At 44.8% G+C, this 22,492-nt stretch overlaps 1 protein-coding gene across 1 annotated transcript in view; it reads right to left on the bottom strand.

The window, feature by feature from the left end:
- Positions 1-16,308, bottom strand: part of tnxbb (tenascin XBb) — a 51,285-nt gene extending 34,977 nt beyond the window's left edge. Inside the window, exons 1-5 of the mRNA XM_085148743.1 lie at positions 15,064-16,308; positions 11,637-11,975; positions 10,625-10,682; positions 10,323-10,541; positions 2,791-4,344 (exon numbers count right to left, since the gene is read on the bottom strand). Of these exons, the coding sequence (XP_085004869.1) occupies positions 2,791-4,344; positions 10,323-10,541; positions 10,625-10,682; positions 11,637-11,768 (1,963 nt within the window). The 5' untranslated portion in view covers positions 11,769-11,975; positions 15,064-16,308. The remainder of the gene's footprint in view (positions 1-2,790; positions 4,345-10,322; positions 10,542-10,624; positions 10,683-11,636; positions 11,976-15,063) is intronic.
- Between the last annotated feature and the right edge of the window lie 6,184 nt (positions 16,309-22,492).

The following is a 22,492-nucleotide window of genomic DNA, read 5'->3' as shown; positions in this document are numbered from 1 at the left end:
TTTACACTGCTATGCAGATGACACCCAGCTCTATCTGTCCATGAAGCCAGATAACACACACCAATTAGTTAAACTGCAGGAATGTCTTAAAGACATAAAGACCTGGATGGCCGCTAACTTTCTGCTTCTTAACTCAGATAAAACTGAGGTCATTGTACTCGGCCCTGAAAAGCTTAGAAATATGGTATCTAACCAGATTCTTACTCTGGATGGCATTACCTTGGCCTCCAGTGAGGAACCTTGGAGTAATTTTTGACCAGGACATGTCCTTCAACGCACATATTAAACAAATATGTAAGACTGCGTTCTTCCATCTGTGCAACATCTCTAAAATTAGAAATATCCTGTCTCAGAGTGACGCTGAAAAACTAGTTCATGCATTTATTACTTCCAGGCTGGACGACTGTAATTCATTATTATCAGGAAGTCCTAAAAACTCCCTGAAAGCCTTCAGCTAATCCAAAATGCTGCAGCAAGAGTCCTGACAGGGACTAGAAAGAGAGAGCAGATTTCTCCTGTTTTGGCTTCCTGTTAAATCCAGAATTCAAAATCCTGCTCCTCACATACAAGGTCTTAAATAATCAGGCCCCATCTTATCTTAATGACCTTGTAGTACCATATCACCCTATTAGAGCACTTCGCTCTCGCTCTGCAGGCCTACTTGTTGTTCCTAGAGTATTTAAAAGTAGAATGGGAGGGAGAGCCTTCAGTTTTCAGGCCCCTCTTCTGTGGAACCAGCTTCCAGTTTGGATTCGGGAGACAGACACTATCTCTACTTTTAAGATTAGGCTTCAAACTTTCCTTTTTGCTAAAGCATATAGTTAGAGCTGGACCAGGTGACCCTGAATCCTCCCTTAGTTATGCTGCAATAGACGTAGGCTGCCGGGGGATTCCCATGATGCACTGGGAAACCAACCATCATCTCTGACCAGCGCGTGGTCATAAACTGGAGGGAAATATCCAGTTCCCCCCAAATAATATAATAACAGCAAAAACTTGCATGTTTTAAAGAAATAAAGGACAACTGTCCAAAATAATGTGAAAAGGCAACGTTTGCTAAAAGAAATCATAATATTTGGATGTTGGCTCAGTGTTATGTATTTGCATCTGTAGCTATGTTTAGGAAAGAAAATCAGTATTCACAAAAAATCTGTTTCCAATCAAACGTTTTTGCATCATTTAAATATGCCAACAGTTTCTCCTGATTGTGTCATTACTGGGGTCTCTGCAGCAGGTGGATGGAAACATCACACTTTCTGCTGCCCACTCTGTGTTTACTCAGTGGGCTGTCAGGCTGTGGGACATCCCTCCCTCCACTCCAGTAAGTGGTCAGTTGCATTTGGGAAAACACTCTCACACACATGCGGCTGTCCTGTGCAGCTGTCTGAGGGAGTTTTTATGGAGTCTGGACTCTACCGCTCTGGCTAATGAAACTGCTCCGTCACTCGGATCACTGCAGCGTGAACAGCCTCCAAACAGGCGTGCTAATAGGCTACCACACCCTGGTAACAACAATGGCAACAACAACAACAACAAGAAAACATGGCTGAAAGAAGTACGCAGCTCGGCTGATGCTGCAAAACCCTATCAAATTAAACAACCCCAGAATGACAGTTTTAGAAGAAATGTGTGGTTTTTGCACATTTGTTGCAAACAGATATTCCCACTGCAATTAAATGTGATCCTCTCATGGTGAACAAATGTTCTTCAGATGAGAATGAGACACAAACATGCATTTTACACAAAATAAAGGAAAGACATACACCAACGTAACCATGTCCCTAACTTTAACCCACACACTATGCATACTTCAACTTTTAAGAAATTCACCCTGGGTGTAGTTGATGTTAAGAGATTATTATCTACAGGAACAAAAACTATGTTTGTTTACTAGATCCCCAAGGTTTGATTCTGTTCATCTGGACGTAGATGTAGGAGAAACGTTTCGTCACTCATCCAGGTGACTGAAGAAGTCACCTGGATGAGTGACGAAACGTTTCTCCCACTGAAAGCTCTACATCCAGAGGAACATTTTCAAACCTTTGGGGTTTACTTACCTGTTTGCTTGAGCATGCATCAAGATGTTTGTCTACCAGACTGTTGACATTTTTCCTGCTGTATTGTTGGGCAAAGTAATCGGTCAGGATTGACTCAACTGGAGTTTACAGGAAGTGCAGTTTTGGTGCTTTGGCTTCATTTTCCACCTTACTGTTCAGCTTCTGGCTCCGTCCATGCCCCCACCATAAATGTAACCAACTCTTGACTATTTGTGGTTAAAGCCAAGCCTACCAAGTCAAATTTAAAGAGGCTTGGTGGGGAAATAAACAAGCTGTCTTTCTTAAAACAGTGAATTATAGCAACTTTGCTCCTTTGTGCTGTTCGTGCACACATATCTCGATAGATAGATATCTCGATATCTCGATAGATAGATAGATATCTCGATAGATATCTCGATAGATATCTCGATATCTCGATAGATAGATATCTCGATATCTCGATAGATATCTCGATATCTCGATAGATAGATATCTCGATATCTCGATATCTCGATCGATCGATCGATCGGGATATCTATCTATCGATCGAGATCTCGATCGATCGAGATCTCGATCGATCGGGATATCGATCGATCGATATCTCGATCGATCGATATCTCGATATCTTGATCGATAGATAGATATCCCGATAGATATCTCGATCGATCGATATCTCGATATCTTGATCGATAGATAGATAGATGGATAGATGGATAGATAGATATGGAGAAGATAAATGGAAGATTTGACTCACCGACATCACAGTTGGGCCCAGTCATCCCCTCCTGACACTGACTGCAGTCTGGTTCTGTGAACCCCCGACGACACACGCAGCTCCCTCTGAAGCAGCGCCCCCTGTTGTTGCAGTTGTTGGGGCAGCCTTTAGCACTGCACTCTGCACCAGTGAATCCATCATCACAAACACACTGTCCATCTACACAGCGCCCCCTGTTGTTGCAGTTGTTTAGACAGGTTTTTTCAGAGCAGTCTGAACCAGTGAATCCGCTGTCACAGACACATTGTCCGTTAACACAGCGCCCCCTGTTGTTGCAGTTGTTGGGGCAGGTGTTTTCAGAGCAGTCGTCACCTGTGAATCCGCTGTCACATATGCATTTACCATTAACACACCTGCCACGGTCGTTGCAGTCATTTGGGCATGTTCTTTCGGAGCAATCCTCACCAGTAAATCCATCATCACAAACACACTGTCCATTAACACAGCGCCCCCTGTTGTTGCAGTTGTTTAGACAGGTTTTTTCAGAGCAGTCTGCAGCACTGAATCCATCCTCACAGACACATTGTCCGTTAACACAGCGCCCCCTGTTGTTGCAGTTGTTGGGGCAGCCTTTAGCACTGCAGTCTGCACCACTGAATCCATCATCACAAACACACTGTCCATTCACACAGCGCCCCCTGTTGTTGCAGTTTTCAGGACAGACTGCCTCAGAGCAATCTGCACCGGTGAAGCCACTGTTGCAGACACATTTACCGTTAACACACCTCCCACGGTCATTGCAGTTGTCTGGGCATGTCCTCTTTAAACAGTCTGGCCCAGCGAATCCAGGATTACACACACACTGCCCGTTAATGCAGCGCCCCCTCCTGTTGCAGTTGCTGGGGCAGGATTTGTTGAGGCAGCTGGGACCTGTGAAGCCACTGTTGCACACACACTTGCCGTTCACACACCTGCCTTGATTGTTGCAGTTATCGGGGCAGGATCTCAGGGAGCAGTCATGACCGGTGAAACCAGGATTGCACACACACTGTCCGTTAACACAGACCCCTCTTTTTTTGCAGTTTCCAGGACAGGATTCATCGGAGCAGCTGGGACCTGTGAAACCACTGTTGCACACACACTTGCCGTTCACACACCTGCCTTGATTGTTGCAGTTATCGGGGCAGGATCTCAGGGAGCAGTCATGACCGGTGAAACCAGGATTGCACACGCACTGTCCGTTAACACAGACCCCTCTTTTTTTGCAGTTTCCGGGACAGGATTCATCGGAGCAGCTGGGACCTGTGAAACCACTGTTGCACACACATTTGCCTTTCTCGCACCTGCCGTGATTGTTGCAGTTATCAGGGCAGGCTTTGAGGGAGCAGTCAGGACCGGTGAAACCAGGATCGCACACGCATTGGACATTCACACACTTCCCGTTGTTGCTGCAGTCCCCGGGACAGTTGGACTGGCTGCAGTCCGGCCCGGTGAATCCAGGAAAGCAGACACACTTGCCATCCTCGCAGCGACCCTGATCACTGCACTCACTGGGGCACTCCTTCGTCTCTGGTTTGATGGAGCATCCTGCACCTGATGGACAGGAAGAGGTCAAGAACAGGTTCCTGATCACCATGGCAACAAGCTAAATTCAGTTTAAACCATTTTGAACCATGCTACAATATCTGTGACATCAGCTCAGAGATCCTACAAGAAATCCTGACTTCCTTTTTTGGAAACCCGAGTGTGTGTTATCTGGCTTCATGGACAGATAGAGCTGGGTGTCATCTGCATAGCAGTGTAAATGTATGCTATGTCTTCTAATGATGCTGCCTACGGGAAGCATGTATAATGTAAACAGAATTGGTCCTAGCACTGAACCCTGTGGAACTCCATAATTAACCTCAGTGTGTGAAGAGGACTCTCCATTTACATGTACAAACTGGAGTCTATTACATAGATATGATACAAACCACTGCAGCACAGTACCTGTAATACCTACAGCATGTTCTAATCGCTCTAATAGGATATTATGGTCGACAGTATCGAACGCTGCACTGAGGTCTAGCAGGACAAGCACAGAGATGAGTCCACTGTCAGAGGCCATAAGAAGATCATTTGTAACCTTCACTAAAGCTGTTTCTGTGCTGTGATGAGCTCTGAAACCTGACTGAAACTCTTCAAATAAACCATTCCTCTGCAGATGATCTGTTAGCTGTTTGACAACTACTCTTTCAAGGATGTTTGATATGAAAGGAAGGTTGGAGATTGGCCTATAATTAGCTAAGACTGCTGGGTCTAGAGATGCTTTTTGAGTAAAGGTTTAACTACAGCCAGCTTGAAGGCCTGTGGTACATAACTGATTATTAGAGATAGGTTGATCATATTTAAGATCGAAGCATTAATTAATGGTACGCAGATATCCTGCATCATAGTATTGACTAGGTCAAATGCATTCTTAGATATCCAAAACATAAGGTGGCCATCAGCATCACTTCAGTCATAAATGTGGTTTGTTGGAGGATGAATGAAGCGTCTTGAATCAGTTAGAACCAGATAGTTACCCTTTGTTGCACTGCCTCAGTTTTGGGGGTAGAGTGAAGGGGGGGTGGACGTCTAATCCTCTCTAAATAGAGTGTAACACAGCCTTGTTGTGACTGATTATCCCCTGTGTGTGTGTGTGTGTGTGTGTGTGTGTGTGTGTGTGTGTGTGTGTGTGCTGTTGCTGTGCATGGGTGGACTGGGCGGAGATGGGGGCTGAGATCACACTGGGCACAGAGCTGCAGACAGAGACACATAAACAGTCTCTCTCGTTTCCATCACTTCAGAAGACAAAACATTCACTTTTCTGAAGCTAAACTAAAAACAGGACATTAACTTTTTATCCAGTTTTGGGTAATGATTTTGGAGTAAATTACAATCACTTTAATTCATTTCCTAATGAGTCTCCATAATCAGTGGCTTTATTCCCCCATGTCCTCACAATCTATGGGTCCCCATGTTTCAGGTAATACAAGTACACACACACAGCTCACAGGTTAATCTCTGCCAGTTTGTAATGTGATGATCTCTGAAAATAATCCAATCACACAGTCAGACTCAAAGAAAAACACATATTCTATTAGTAGAATACAGCTTTAGTCTACTTTACTTTTTTATTAGATTAACATAAAACTATTAGAACACATAAGAACAGATGGTGGTGAAATATTCAACAGGTCTGATGTACTTCTGAGCAGAGCTGGGCAGTAACGCGTTACTTGTAACGCGTAACTTGTAACGCGTTACTGTAATCCGATTACTTTTTTCAAGTAACAAGTAAAGTAAGGGATTACTATTGCAAAAACGGTAATTAGATTACCGTTACTTTCCCGTAGGAACGCTGCGTTACTGCGTTACTAAAACCGTGATTTTTTTTTGCGAGAATGTCTCATGACAGTGACGTAAGCGAGTGCGACGTTCGTGACAACAGCTGTGTGCAGATCAACAATGGATCATATATCGAGTGCAGAGAGAGTATGAGCGTGCAGCGTTTAAAGCGTGGAAGTACTGACCTTACTTTGAGTTTGATTCCATAAAAAGTGACAAAAACATTAGTGTCCGTTGTGCGTGGGAAGAAAACTTCTTTTTACAGCGAAAAAAACCCCTAAACTTCCAAACAAGCATCGAGTAGCTACGACGTAATGGGAAACTCACAGAGAAACTCGCGGATTCTTCCACTGACCGCGGCACACCTGCACCAGGGTAACCCTCCGCCTACCCCACTCCTGCTTTACAGGTGAAAATAGAGCAACAGGACCGCTAGTCTTTGACTTTATTTATTTTCTGCTGTGTTTTACTTGCATCTATTTGAAAGACTGAGTGTAAACACACAAAAATATTTTATTTTATGTGCTGGAATGTGCAGAAAATAGTTTTAAATATTAAACTAATTTCTTCCAGTCAGAGAATGTTGCAGATAATTAAATGTTTGCTTGATGCATAAAGTTAAAAGATTAAAACTAATAAAACAAGTTTTAAAAAGAGACTTTTCCATTTGATTACATTTTGTATGATGATTATGCAGAAAAAGTAGAATTGGGCTGAAAGATCTATCACTTTATCACCTATTCAGGCTGTAAATCGTGTTTTTAAAAAGTAACTAAGTAACTAGGTAATTAATTACTTTTGAAAATAAGTAATCAGTAAAGTAACGGGATTACTTTTTGGGGGAAGTATCAGTAATTAGTTACTGATTACTTTTTTCAAGTAACTTGACCAACACTGCTTCTGAGAGAGCATGAAGGAGGGTGTAGGAAACAGCAGGAAGCTGCCCAGTAATGTGTAAAAAGTAGTTAAATAAAGTCAAATAACTTTCATTTTCATGTCACTTTTCTCTGTATTAGATGTTCATATTTCATTCATTCACAGTGTTAACGTTTCCTCCACGTGGAGATAACGCCTCCCACTGTGGGTCCCTGTAACCCTGTCAGAGACTTCTCTGTCAGGTCAGCTAAAAAATGTGTTTTCACACGAAGAGAAAGATTTCGATTTAAACGCCCACTCACATCCTGGGCCACCTGACCTCAGGACATCACATGATAGTGTGGGGCCAGGTTTGACAATGAGCTGACCTGAAAGCTTGGCTGTGACCTACAACCGGTTCACACCTGGCTAATGTGATTAAGTAGAGAATAGTCAAGATGCTTTTCTTTCCGAGCGTCTTCGACCACGATGAGCTGGATGACTGAGAACCTTCACAGACGACACTTCCTGTGTTTCGTTACCAAACTGCAGAAAACCTTCATCGTGCACGCAGATAAATGTTTGTGAAATTATGAGAAACTTTTTCAAGAAATTAACTTAAAAAGCAAACAAAGACAAAAACCTGCAGAATAGAAACCACATGCTCAGAGAGCTAATCGTCAGCAGAGACATGTCTGTGGCCTCTCATTGGTCTGTTATTGCTCGAGGTCACGGTGCGAGGCAGTAATGCAGTCGATGGCGCTGCTGTTGACACTCTGGTTGTGTTTTAAATGCGAGTGAAAAGGAAGGTTTATGAATGCGAGTGTCATCGTGAAGCAAAGATTGAAAACGTCCTGGGAAACGGGCGGCACCTCTGTCTCATCGTGGCCGTTCCTCCGGCGTGTCATCTTTGGCATCAGGTACACGTTTGGTGTGGATGTTTGGAGTGACGCTGCTGTCACAGACTTTGCTGCAGCGATGCTCTCACAAAACAAGAATTCAGTAGTAAAAAAACCTGGAGCGCACACAGGCAACGTTTCTTTAACAAATCTAATAGAGTCCAGTGTTTGTCAAACATATGTTGCTATGAACACACTCTGTGCTGCAGACCAACAACATCTTGGGTCATTTTCACTGTAATTACGAGCTAAAGATCAGCTGCTGTAAGACTCGACTGCTGCTCGCTGAGCGTGCGGCGCGGAGGTTAGCGCCTGCTGATGCAGACTCGTATTAATCGCTGTTCTCTCGTGTTTCCTTCTCTCACTGCGATGTTTGTCTGTTTGTGTGCTTGCGTCTCTTTGATCAGAATCCTCCCAAACATCCCCAGTGTTTATTTTCATGAATAGGATTATTGCTCGCTGTGCCAGAGTTCGGTTTATATTTACTTTTTCATCCATGCGTGAGCTGATTGCTCCATTTGGTCTGGAGTTTGTGTTTGCTAACCTCACCAACATGCTTCAGGCACTTTTAGAGTGGATCTTTGGCTGGTTGGGGTTCATACTGTGGAGCTGCTGCAGGACATCATCAGCTCCACACTGATGAAATCAACTGTGGGTGACTTTGGAGCCATGTGATGGAAAACCTCGTCTTTCCTAAAGCTCCAGAACTTCTTTCTTCTCGAAGCTTCGAGGCCTTGAAAGCATGACTCACGATCTGCTGCACGTCTTTCTGATAAAGTTTGAAAACATTTGATTATTTCATTTATTACTTTTGGATTTTTGGCACTGAGGTGGAACAAACACGACCTCGACTTTGTGTCTGTTAAAGGTTTGTATGCAGCTCCTGCTCCTCCAGCTGTTTTAAGTCCTCTTGTATGAGAAACCATCATTTTTTCCAGCCTGGTATGAAGAATTCGTTCATGCATGACGAATGATTTTGATCACTGTCTCAAATTCAGTTTGAATTTTTATTTTTTTGCATGTGAATGAAAAACTTTTCACGTTTCATTTAATGTTTAGACGTGACATGAAAATGTGGCTTTTCTATATGAAAATGACAGAAATACAGCCGGTCTTTAACGCTTGTGATGAACTTTAAGAATATTTAAAATGAAGATGCTAAAATTATAAACGTCCATGAAGCATCAGATCGGCTCCTCGCTTCAGGGATCGAAGAAGGGAAAAGTGCTCGATCAGGTGACTTCTCCTACTCACGCCAAGCTCTTTATACAACACTCACCCATTAAAGTTTCTATGCTTTGTGTCCAACATTCACACACTGATGGATGTCTGGAGAACAAATGATCGTCCCTCCCTCAGCCTGGTTCTCATGGAGTTTTTCCTTCCCACTGTTGCCAAGTGCATGCTAACAGGGATCATATGATTGTTGGGTATTTCCTGTACTACTGTTCGTCTTTAGCCTAAATAAAGTGCCTGCCAGTGACTGTTATTGTGATTTGGTGGATATAAAATAAGTCTAACTTTACAACAGACGAGTCACATGTTGATCTTTTAAGTTGATCTGTCAGCTTGTTAAACATGCAGCCATTACAGAGAGTTTGTCTCCACCCACTGAACCAGGTTTTTATCTCCTTCTTTGGTCTCCTCCACCTCCTGAGGAACTCTGTAACGGAAGCTTGTTAGTAGGGGTGGGGGAAAAATGGATACTGTGTAGCATGGTGATATTTTGTTTGCTAATAATGTATGGATACAGGGACAGCAGAAATCGATACTTTGTTACAAAAAGGTTTTTGTGCTCTGACTTCAGAGCATGTTGATCCTTTTTCTGAGCAAGAATCCTGACATTCCTTCACTGTCCAAATGTGTTTCACTTGTTTTTGGCAGCAATAAACATGACAGTTTACTTATTTTAATTTAAGACATGTTTAATTTTAATTAAGTTTAAAACTTTTTTATTTAATGTAAAATTATATTTTATTTTAATTTACTTTCAAATTCTTCAGTTGCTGAAGGGGCTGCATAGTTTTCATAAACTGCATAGTTCAGAATAGCTATAATTGTACCAGATGGTTGATTCAGTTAAGTTGGACTAGACTGTAATACAAACCGTTCAGTTTGTCAACAATAAAACTGAAATGAGAGAAAGACTGAGTGTGAGACTTTGATATTAGAGAAAATGAATATTGATAAAGTTTACCTTTATGTACAGAATCTGAATATCGCAAAATATTTTTAAAAATTGCAATAATATCGTATCGTGCGTTAAGTATTGTGATAATATCGTATCGTGGGATGTATGGTGATTCCCACCTCTACTTGTTAGCGCTCTGTAAGAGTGCTGTTGACATAAAAGTGTGCCCTCTTTAACGCTGATAGTCGCGTCCTTCTGCTCTACGGATAAATATTGAAGGTCGATCTGGTCGATCTAATAGAAATATCCAGTTTTACCTTTGCTTTCGTTTGAGCTGCAGCAGTTTCCTTCAGCCCCTCCACACGTCTCCCGGAGGGCTGACACCTCCCTCTCCAGCCTCTCCAGCCGCTCCCGCAGCGGAGCAAAGTCGGCGTCGCATCCACAAGATCCAGACCCAGACGCCAAATCTGAGGGAACCAGTTTGATCTTATGGGTCAGAACCAGAGGAGAACCAGGTGCCAGGTCAATTTCTTTACCTGCAAACGAGGACATTTGGTTGTGATTATATTCTGCAGTAGGAGCTGAGCTACAACACCCCAGGTCAGGTCAGACTCTTTACCTCCTGTACTCCCATCAGATGCATCACCCTGAGTGGCACAGCCCTCTGAGATGACCACCTGCAACAGCAGAAAACACCAATCATTGCACTTTGCTTCATGTTAAGTCTTCATGTTCTTCCTGCTGTGTTCTGCTGGTTGGTTCCACATATGTCTTCTCATGTTTCTACGTTCCTGTTGTCCTGGTTGAGTCCTCCTGTGTCTTATTGTCCATCTTCCCATCAGTGTGTTCGAGTCTAAACCTTTGAGTCGTCTTCCTGACTGTGTTTGGACTTTTTCAGGTTTAAGACTGTGGATTTCTTGCAGCCACCTTTCTTCACGTTACTGAGCTCGGCGTGAAATAATCGCTGCTGCTCTGGAGCACAAAGTGTCATTTCTGAAAGAGTCCATTAGCATTATCCTTCATCGCAGCTCCTCTGATTGGCTGTTCGTCTATCCAGTTGAGTTCGCTCTGTGCCCGCTGGAAACTGGAGCTCAACAAAAAGCTTCCAGACAAATTCACATTTGCACATTAGTCCGGCGATGCCGGGGTAGATATATTACAGCAGGCGCAGGAGGCTTATGGCTTTAACTTTCTGCTTTTTCCAACATTAAAATGTGCTGGAGCGCAGCAAAGACGTCAGTCATCAGTTAAAACACATCGAGAGTTTGTTGATGATAAATCTCTGCAATTTATTCTTTGTTTGGACTGCAGACGCTTGGAACTGAACTCTGTGCAGTTGGCTTTTGCATCATCTCCTGAGCAGATTTCTGGATTCGAACAGCCTAACAATGAGATGCCTGTATGTTCATTACTGGCCTTCACTGGCTTCTTCCTGCAATAAGGAATCATCTGCAGACAGATATGAAAACTTAAAACTCCTGTGAGGAGTCAGGCGCTACAGGGGCCATCAAATAAAAGCAGATAAAGAAGAATTCCCTGAACCTTTTAACCACACTGACCCTCGTTTAACCCCGATGACCACTTGACCTGCCGTGAGTCGGCCCATTTATCTCAGCTAACCCCTTAATCACCTTGAAGGAGTCCTGCTTGGTGTCCCTTGGTGTCCTTTGACCCCTTAACTGCAGCTCTTTGGAGGTGGACGGGGTCAGGAGGGCTGGGCCGGCCAGGAGGAGGAAGAGGAGGAGGCAGGGGGTGAAAAGCATCGCCAGGGTGGCACCAGGAGAAGACTTCCCTGGGTGTTTGAGGAGAAAGAAATCGATGCTGACGGACGTTTGCCGGTAACAGCGGAGCCGGTTGTTTCCAGGACTCGGCTGGAATGAGTCTGCAGATCTGGACCTGCTCTCACTTCGCTTCAGTCACAGAGGCGATGGAGTTTTTCCTCTCGCCTTTGCTCTCCATGGGTTTTCCCACTGGAAGAGACACAGAATTACACATTTAAGCTCACCTTAAATTTCATGTTAGCGCAGCAGACTCCACTTTGGCCACAATTAGCGGGAATAGGGGGCCATTAGCTGTTTATGGGCCCGTCAGTGGAGCATGGCGGCCAATAAAAACCTGATGGAAAAAGTAACTTGGTCTGAAAGAGTAGCTTGTTATCCTGCAGCCGATTTTCTGACATGCGGATCGGGCCGGGGCCTGGCAACGCCGAATATTACTTCAAGTGCAATTTGGCCCGAAACTGCCGAGTATGTGTGGAGCATCTGAGCAAACAGATCCCAGTTTAGAGTTTCTTACTTAAAAAAGAGGCAAAATTGAAGCTCTGTGAATGTTTGTAAGACTTCTTTAGATACTTACACCTTAAATCCTGTTCATGTGCAGGAGGAAACACTGCAAACTCCTCCTTGTTACATAACTTTTACTTTACATTGTTAGCATATTTATGAGCAACAAGTAGCTCTGCGAATGGTCTGTTGGCCCCACTGTCCACTGGAGTGAAACAAGCATGTCTGCAGTGAAGCTGTGATGATCCTGATGCCTCGTCAGCTTCAGCTTGTCTTTGGCTATTTTAAAGCCTCCTATAAGAGTAATTTAACTTTTGATGCAGGTGTCCTCAGGACTCTCTGAGTGCCGCTCGTCCATCGTGTCTCTGCTTCAGCTCAGCTCTGGATCTGAACCCTTCTACCTTTCCTCTCCGTCTGTCCACATGTTTCTCTGCTGCTACCTCGACCGACACACAGAGGTTTCTGCATGTGCGGTTTGATTTAGATCTCCGTCTGGACCTCGGCCAGTTTCTGCTCAGTGGGTCTAAGTGAGAACGATTACCTTGTAAATAGCTGCCTGTGACAGCTGTTCCAGCTGCTACGGGAGAACCTCAGGAGGGCAATTAAATTCTCAAAATACACAATGAAGGCTTCTCATGTGCTCTTCACCTTTACTCTCAGTGCTGCTGGAGGCTGTTCCCTCACTGCTTCCAGAATATGTCGCTCCACGCCCACACTCAGGTTAATCATTTGATAGCCCTGTAATGACCAGGAGGCCTTTTATGAAATGTCTATGGAGATCTTATAAACCCTTTAAATGTTCTTCTGGCGATTCAGGATTAAAAGAATCAGACTTCAAACCAGCAAGCAGGGGTGCAACTCCAGAAACGACTATTACCTAGTTAATATAGAGTAACACAGTCATAACCTTCAGACATGAGTGATCTCAGGTCTCAGAAACAGGAAACAGGTTTGACTTTGTGAAACCTTTGTGCTAACAGAATGATGAAAGATCAGGAACATCAGGAAGCACATTTACATGCTTTGGCCAAAAGCTTCCCGAGACCACAGAGGATCACAGCAGTCCAGTTTGGAAATCCTGGCAGGTGTGGGTGCAACAACACAGACTGTATATAAAAATGGAAGTTGTTACTGTGACATCAGCCACTGGTTTCTGGATTCTGTGTTTTGAGGGCTCAGTGTTTTTGCAACCCAGTTAGCATATATGGACAACAGGGCGGCACGCTAAAGTAAATGCTAATACTAGCTAGCCCAGTTAGCATATATGGACCACAGGGCGCCGCGCTAAGGTAAATGCTAATACTAGCTAGCCCAGTTAGCATATATGGACAACAGGGCGGCACGCTAAGGTAAATGCTAATACTAGCTAGCCCAGTTAGCATATATGGACAACAGGGCGCCGCGCTAAGGTAAATGCTAATACTAGCTAGCCCAGTTAGCATATATGGACAACGGGGGGGGGGCGCTAAAGTAAATGCTAATACTAGCTAGCCCAGTTAGCATATATGGACAACAGGGTGGCACGCTAAGGTAAATGCTAATACTAGCTAGCCCAGTTAGCAAGCTGCTTCCATAAAGTGGGTGCAGAGATTCCTGCTAATGTTTGCAAAGTAACAAAGGGATGAAATGTTAGGAAGGACTGTGTGTGTGTATCCACACAGCAGCCATGCTATTGGTCAGATAAGTGCATTAAAAAGAAGCAGTTCAGAGATGAAGCTAGCAGCAGTACACAGTTACCATGAAGGGGGGAAAGTAGCTATTTAGCAGCTTGTAAACCTGTAAATGTTTGATTCTGCTGTGAAGTCAGATGTTCTAACATGTGGCCTCTAGTGGACATTAGAGGAACTGCAGTTATTGGCGGTCATGAACTGCTGTAAGTTTTTAGTCCTGCAGGTTGCTGATTGACTTGCTGATGACTGAAATAGCAGATTTTTATTTAATTTCTTATCAAAGCAGTTATTTGATTCAGTCCATCACAGAGGATGGAGACTTCAGTGTCACAGGGACGATGTCCAAACATAAACCTGCATCGATTCTGCTGCGGGATGTGTTATTACATGCACGAGTCTCTCTGATCTTTGGCTTTATACATAAAACTGAAAACTTTTTACTTTGTCTGTGTTTCTGCATCATTACTGGTTCTCTGTAAAATCCTGATTTGGATATTTGCTTTATGATTTCTGTCACAGTTCTGCAGCAGTCGGCACGTTTCACATCGTTGGATCATGATTTTTAAAAACATGAATCTATTCCATTTGCTGCCAATTATTATCACCAAAGCCCACAAATCCTCCCCTGTGAAGCTACAGCTGATAAGATCAAATTAATTTGGTCGTTAAACTGACAGAAAACAGACAAAAGTTCAAAAGTCCAACAATTAAATCTGTTTAGTTTTTTTTTCAACCAACAAATAAAAATAAATATTTTCAGTTTATTTGTAAAAGTCATAAAAATGACCAAAATATGAAACTCGTGTCTTTGCAAAGCTCATACAAAATAAAGAGATAAATATCTAAGCAATTTAAAATAAATGAAACATGAACCTAAACTTTTGGAAACATTTTCTGAAAGTCGTCGGCACTGAATGTGAAACAGCAGCTGCTCGTTTCACCCTCGTCCTGGAATAAAGAGAAGCAACAATCACGGCTGCACAGTTCTGCTGTTTAAATGATGAATTTCCAAATGAAATCTCCTCTGCGTCACATTCATATGAAATGTTTATGAACCTCGCTCTCAGGTGTAAACCCAGCAGTCTGTTCCTGCAGCAGCATCCTACCTGCTCAGAGAGGTGAGGAGTTTCCCTCAGCGGTGCTGACGTCTCGTCTCAGTCCGGCTCTCTCACCGACTGACCGGCAGGAGGAGGACGAGGAGGGTGATGGATGCAGAGAGAAAGAGGAGAGGAGGAGGAGTGCAGTAAAGTTTTCTCATACTTGAAGAATTTTTCCTCCCTCTCTCCTCTCTTCCTCCTCTGTTTCCCTCTGATGTCATTCTGTGGGCTTTACAGGTCCCTGCTGGGCGGAGGGCTGGAGATGGAAAACATCTGATTTTTAGATGTTTTCAGGGGCTCTCGTGTGTTTCAGAGGGGTCTGCGCCCCCCGCTGCAGGACGCTCTGCTGGTTAGCGGGTGCTGCAGGACCCAGCTGACTTCACACAGGCTGCCGGCGCTCATGTTGTGAGTTTTCATTCATGTGTGACTGCAGCTTTGGACAAAGTTACACTGTGTGCTGATTTAAACACAGAAAGGAAGCTGTAAGTAAAGATGGAGGAAGGACTCCTGGGACTGGGAGACAGTTTTAGTCCCTCGTGTTGTTTTATTGCTGCAAGAATGTGTTTGGATGATGTTTGCACACCTGCAGCCACCTGCCCACGCTCCTAACTTCAGACCTTAGCGATGTGAGTGTGTTTGGGGACTGACTCAGTGTTGCAGCTGCCTTCTGTTCAGCTCAAAGACGTGTGGTGTGAGTCGACACCTGAAGGCACACTCAGGGCTTTATGGTCAAAATTTATCACCAGCTTCATGACCCGATGACCTCCAACCCCTGACTGACCTCCACCCTCTCACCACGAGTTTTGTATTACCATGGTGCTCCGTGACTTTCTGGCGTGCTTTTGTTTGAGGATTTTGCAGCAATATTTGCACTTTGTGCGTGAAGAGAGCAGCAGTGCAGCCTCACAGCGTGGTGCGCTCAGGCTGCGACCTCGTCACTGAGTCACACAAACGTCTGAATTTTAAATCCTGCTCAGATCATAAAGAGTCTGAAAACCTCACAGTTCTACCGACACAAACTTCCCAGTGATTCCTTCAAATTAGATTTGATGTTTGGGACAATACTTCCAGGCTTCTAGTGAAACCGTGCAGATATTTACCTTCATGCATCCTCAAACAGGAACGAGTTCAACTAGATTTTAAGCTACAGAAGAAGAAGATCAGTCAGCTGATGCAGCTTCACACTGAAACGATGTAAATGTGACAGTTTGAAACATAACACCAAACTCATTATTGTATAATTATTACAAATGAATGATCCTAATTCTAAAACAGTTCATTCACCTGAGTATTAATATTTGGTTGTTCTAATGAAAGCATCTGTAATGTTGTGTGCCCCCTCGTGTGTGCTTCATCATCGTCTTCACTGCCACCTTTAACTGCAGACCTCAGAAGTCTTCGGTTTGCCCCCGCGGCTGGTCGGCGGTGCCTTTGCGGTTCCCGTGGGAGCTCAGAAATGACTGAAATACCACAGAAACCAGGAACACATGCGCGATGAAGCGAAGGCTAATTGTACCACATGTGCGGCGGGCCGAGCCAAGCGAGCAACCAGAGCTGGAGCTTGTAAAAGTGGGAAAAGAGCGATTGAAGCTGACGCCCGCGTCCTGATTGTCCCGTCAATAACTGTGACAGATCGAGTCTGAGGGTCGCTGATTTGTTTGGTTTCCATGGAGGTTTCTGGCACTTTCTGACCCACTAATGACCCAAACGACTCTGGTTTGTGTCAAAGCTCAGCCTGAGCATCGAGTCACTGTTACAGAGTCCAGAGTTTCTGTCCAGCTGATCCAGATTTGTCAGAACGTAATTGGTGAATTTTATACACATGAAAGTAAGAAAAGAGGAGCTCTGAGTGCTGCTGTCCCACCACAGCTCAGTCTGAAAGCTACAGCTCTTTGTCCAGATGTGCTGCCAAACAGGAAGTGATGCGTGAACACCTCCTGAGTTAGAATCTCTTGGCTGCAGGGATCCAGATATGTGCAACATTCACACAACAGTGTGTTCACAGAGCTCCGATTCCCATTAAAGGATCACTTGACTGCTCATCGCAGTCATGCCGTCGTGCACGATGCAGCCGGCGTTGCTGACGGTTTGTCGCACTCGTGAATGACGGCGTCGCCGCTGCTCGTGCACGCCTTCATTTCTGTGACCTGCTGTGCAAAGCTCAGGCCTGTTTCCTGTCGGAGCAAACTTCCAACAAGCACTCATCAAAGATAAATCGTGACAATGTGGAGAAATGTGTTTTTGTTCTGACCTGAAGATGCTGAACCGCCTGACCTGCTCCACAGAGCTATTCTAATGTCACCCTGGGCGGAGTTTAGCGCCGTGGCGAGCGGACCCGGCTGCGTCTCTGCTCAGAGCGAGCTGCTGCTGTCACACTTTAATCCTAACGTGAGGAAACAGACGGACGCTGAGGTTTTCCCGCTGCTGCACATGTTTCATATCCTGTTGTTTGATTGACGGATTCGATGCTCCTGATGGTTAATTTAGTTTAAGTTTAGTTGAAACAGAGCAGGTCGCTCCCTCAGGGGAAAGTTGGAGGAAGAAATGAGGAAAGAAGCCGTTTAAGTCTGAGAGGAGGTGAAGTCATAATGACAGCAGAGGGAACGGCTCGTTAGCAGGCCGAAGAGTCTGTCTGACAGCCAGGACATCGAACGAAACAAGCAAGAAACCAAAAGTCAGGAAGAGGAAGAGGAGCAGGAAGAAGACGCTCAGAGAGGAAACCAGGAAATACAGTTTCCTCCAAAGTTTTGAGGCGACAACGAGGAGGAACGAGCTTTTCTTCGTCTGCACTGGTGCAAGTCTGGAACTCAGTTCATATCTCCAGTTAAAAGGACTAAATCAATAATCAATAATCCCTCAGGACTGATGGAGGCCCGTGTACGGCGTCTGAACCTGGACGGCTCTACGCCTTCAGAAACTGCGCTCGCTCACGCTCAGCAGGTCGGCGTGTAGACGAGAGGACGCTTGTTTGAAATAACTTAACAGTGAATCACTCTGAATGTTTCGAACATTAAAAATAAATAAAAAAAATCAAGAAGATGAAAGAGAAATGAAACATGTTACGGTCCATTAATCGTGCACAACATCCAGAACTTCCTCTTAACTCTGAGAATCACAATCTGGTCGTTAAGTCTGACGTCACCAGTCGTGTCCGGGCTCAAACTCTGCTGCAGGTCCATAAATCAAACAATCCCGGCGGCATTACTGAGAGTTGAAAAACTGTCTAAAGTCTTTCATCTTTAATAAAATGATCAGCGTTCTGCTCTACCAGGTGTAACAATTGAGTTTAACATCCAGATATCATGAATGTGAGAGTGAATGAATAGTGGCATTGTAAAGCGCTTTGGGTGCCTTGAAAGGCGCTATATAAATCCAATCCATTATCCATGAAAACAGAATTTATGACATTTAACAGAGTTAGAAGTTAGCAGGAAGTTAGCTCGCTAGCTTCTATCTAAATACAATATAGCATGTCCTGACTGCGGGGTTTTAGTCGTGTCCAAATTCATGGGCTGCATCCCCCTGAGTCTACGTGGGCCGGGTCCTCAGAAGGTCGGGTAGGCCGGAAGTAAACGGCTGTGAAATTGGACGGTCTAGCCTTCTGATTAGCGTCACCGCTGTCTCGGTGGAGTTTAATAAACTCGGCCGTCTGCTCCTTGATATCTAAAATATAACAGGACACTGGAGTAAATTCTCGACCGTCTCACACTTCTGTTTAATCAGTTTTCTGTTTGACGTTTATTCAGCTGTGTAAAAACCACCCGGGGGATTAATAAAGTTTTATTTTATCTAATCAAATAACTTTAATCTCAGCCAAACCGATTTACTCACGAACAAACAAAACACTGAAAAAAGCCCAACAATAACATTTTTAGGTTGTCTAAGTGACTTATATATTACGTTTAACCTGAGCAGCAAAACTCCGCGGTGATCTGAAAATGATGTGCCGGGAGTTGTGCCGTTCTCGGCGGCTTCAGTGACCCTCGAGCTCCCGGCTAGCTATCGAGCTGGTGGGTAGCAGATGCTCCGAAAACGTCGAAGCACTTTTGCAAATATGTGATATCTTGATAAACCGAGCAGATATTTGATGTTTGCACAGCTACTTTCTCGGCTGAAAATATGTTAAAAGTTTATTTTGTGACCCAGAAAGATTAATAAGAGTAATTTTAAAACTTAGTAGCAGCCGCCATTGTTGGAAACTGGAGTTTGGCTGGGCCGCGCTATGAATTCTGGGATATGGTGGGCCACGAAGGACACACCCGACCCATCCTTCAAATTCGGGGAAAAGGAGGACGCATTTGTCGGCTGCATTCGGAGGAGTCTACGAAGTTGGACAGCCTTCGGCGCGTCGCTGTGACGTAATCGGTCTACAAATGCGGCCTCAGGAGGAAGCAGCCCATGAATTTGGACACGACCACAGTTTGGAAACAAATTCAAACGTACAGCTCTGTTATCACTTCCAACATAAATGAAGACAGAAAACTAAACAGCAGTGACGTTTGTAGGATTACTGAAGTTTGGCTAGCTGGTATATAATGATGTGCTACGTGACCGCTAGCCACACAGCTATGTTAGCATAATATAACTTTATATAACTATATATAACTTTTTTTCCACTCGAGTGTTCTCGGTGGTCAGGAACAAACGTAATCGCATGGCAGGATGCTGTAAAAGGACCAAACTTCAGCAGGAGAACAACTGAGATAATCCATCCACAATACAAGGTTAGTCATTAATGTACTGCTGCTGGGCTGTAGCTACATGTAGGGGTTTAAAAACTGAGCTTTAAAATGAGCAGTGGTAATAAAAGCCGAGAGAGGCCGACAGTGATCACTGACTGTTTTTAGGAGCTTTTTGAGATTAAATAGAACAAGATACAAAACATTAAACATGTTAACAACACAAAAACCATATTAAACGCAGACTACTTTGGGCCCAGAGGCAGAACCGGATAATAATCATGTGACAGGTCTGAAAGAGGCCGTCCTAACAGACGTCTGCAGCTCAGCATCAGGCTGACGTTCGGAGATCGACCCGAGTCAGACAGAGTGCGACGGCGGTTTGAACCTGATTCATGTGGAAGTGAAAAACCGCTCTGCGGTCGACCTCATGACTGACTCCCTGTGTGCCGCCTCACTCGGAGCTTCCACTGTGCTAACCGTTTGTGCTCTGATGACTTCCTGCTCTCACCTCCACCACAAACCACACGCGAGCAGCTGCAGATGTGACTTTGTTACAAAACTCAGTTTCTATGTGTTTCAGAGAAAAGCTGAGTTGCCACAAACTCAGAGTAAACACTTGAATAAGCACTGAAGTGTTTACAGCTTGGAGTTGGGACATGTGCAGATGAGTGATGATATGATGAAGAGGCTCGCTTGCCTAATAATCGTCTCTGGAGATGATTTTGGCGACGTGTCGAACATGGCACAGCGGTGCAACAAGGCTGCACATGTTCTGCATGAGTCTCTACCAACAAACCCACAGGGCAGATTATCCTGTCGTTCTCATACTGGTGCTAAACTGGTGAGAACCCAGTACAGGTGAGGAGCTTCAGCACTGTGAGCAGCTAACAGGCGTCAGTGTTTCCTGCTCCGACGTGCAGACATCGTTCACAGGAGCCGTGGGTGTTTCCATCGTCCGGCCTCAGCGGGCAGCAAGAAGAATGATGATGCTGCCACATCCAAACGGCACTCTGGGAAATCCTTCGTCCATAAACAGTCTGTTGAAAGTTGTAACATAGTTTATGTCATAAATCGTCCGCCTGGCTTGAATTAGTCGAACAAAAACCAGAGTGCGACTTTCCCCTGGTGTCCTGTAACGTCGGAGCGGGACCCTCGCAGCGTAGATCGGCGCTCCGTTAGGCGAGAGACGCTCGGTGAGTTAAACAGACGAGTTATGAGCGTTTCATTGTGCACGCGTGCAGGAAGCAGGCGTGCAGCCAGACAGACGGACGGGTCCTGATGGGCCTGTTTGAACGCGAGCCGTGCACGCCAATGAAAATCGGACCCGCGCTGATGTCATGCTGCAGCCACCAGCAGGCACTGAGCCCACGTCACCCACAGAGCCTCTGGTTTTACTGGTGTTTCACAGCAGCGGGTATGAAGGTACGTCTGTGTGCGACTCTGAGGACTCGTTTCCTTTATTTGTTTCTATTCTCGCCATCATCCTGGACTCGACTTTGCTTTATTGAAGAGTTTCTCTGGAAGTTTGGTGTAAAGCGCTCGGTTTGCCCGAGGCTCAGCTGCATGATGGTTTTTGTAGCTTTGATCGTCACAGAGCTAGATCAGTGACACTCACACACAGATGAGTTATAATTAGTCTTACAGACATTTGGATCGTCAGCTGACCAGGAAGTCGGCTTGTTTTGACGCATCTTTGATCGTACCGGGTTCATCCTCCTTCCTGACTCTGAGCGTTAGAGACCACGCCATCATGATGTTGATGGTAGCCACTGGTACCTGACCACAGTTTTAGGATTTTTGAAGCACAAACGTCCTGAACTACAACACAGCTGCACAACTTCTGCCAAACAAAGCAGCAGTTGTGAGAAACTGAAAGTAAAACTCTGATTCTGCTCTGCAAAGCAAACACGGACAAGAAGCACAAAGTTGAGCTGAAGAAAAACCGGCGTGTTGGGACGGGTGGCGGTTGAGTCTGAAGCTCAAACACGTCCTCTGCATCTGACGCACGCAGCAGGCGGCCGACCTGCCGTCTGCAGCGTGGGAAGGAAGCGATCCCTGCACTGACGGGTCATTAACCGTCGCCTCCCTCGCAGAGGGAGCAGACTCGTGTCACATTTAAGGGTCATGCATTTAAACATCTGCACAAAATAAACTCGGTTTAACATGAATGAAGTCTTTAAACCAGCAGCTCCGTCTCACACAAGCTGGAGGCGTGCAGAGGTCAAAGACGCCGAACCCAGAGCTGCCCTGTGGTCGGTGATGTGGAACAAAGTGCTGCCAAATAATTAGGCTCAATAATCTTTACAGGTCCCCCTCAGTCATTGGTGTTGGGCTAAACCTGCAATAAGAACATGTTAATCTTTAAGTCCTAAAGCCTCCCAAACCTCACATAATGTGCTTCATCCTCAAATACACACTGGATTTGAAAAAGGTTTTTATATAGCAGCTTGATTTATGTGACAGTCCTCACAGGCTGCAGGTTTCAAGCTCCCGCCGCAGCAGACGAGCGTAGCAGAAACGCAGCCTCTGCAGTGCATGACTGTGACGGAGGCCAACGCACGCCGGGTAAAAGACGGGCGCATGTGCCGCTGCGAGCGCTGACTCACATTTTCCACTCGAAGCAGCTTCGGCACCTCAAACCCAGAGCAGCGTCTCCACCAATCAGCTGCCTGTCAGCCGGCAGATGTGGAGCTCTAGTTTATAAATATGTGCAGTGATGGCCAATAATAGAGAATCAATGCAAAAATAATACAAGA

This window comes from Neolamprologus multifasciatus, chromosome 22 (assembly GCF_963576455.1).
Source record: "Neolamprologus multifasciatus chromosome 22, fNeoMul1.2, whole genome shotgun sequence".
In the NCBI taxonomy this organism is placed as follows: domain Eukaryota; kingdom Metazoa; phylum Chordata; class Actinopteri; order Cichliformes; family Cichlidae; genus Neolamprologus; species Neolamprologus multifasciatus.
The sequence above is the reverse complement of the archived record's forward strand: the minus strand, read 5'-3'. Positions and strand labels throughout refer to the sequence as shown.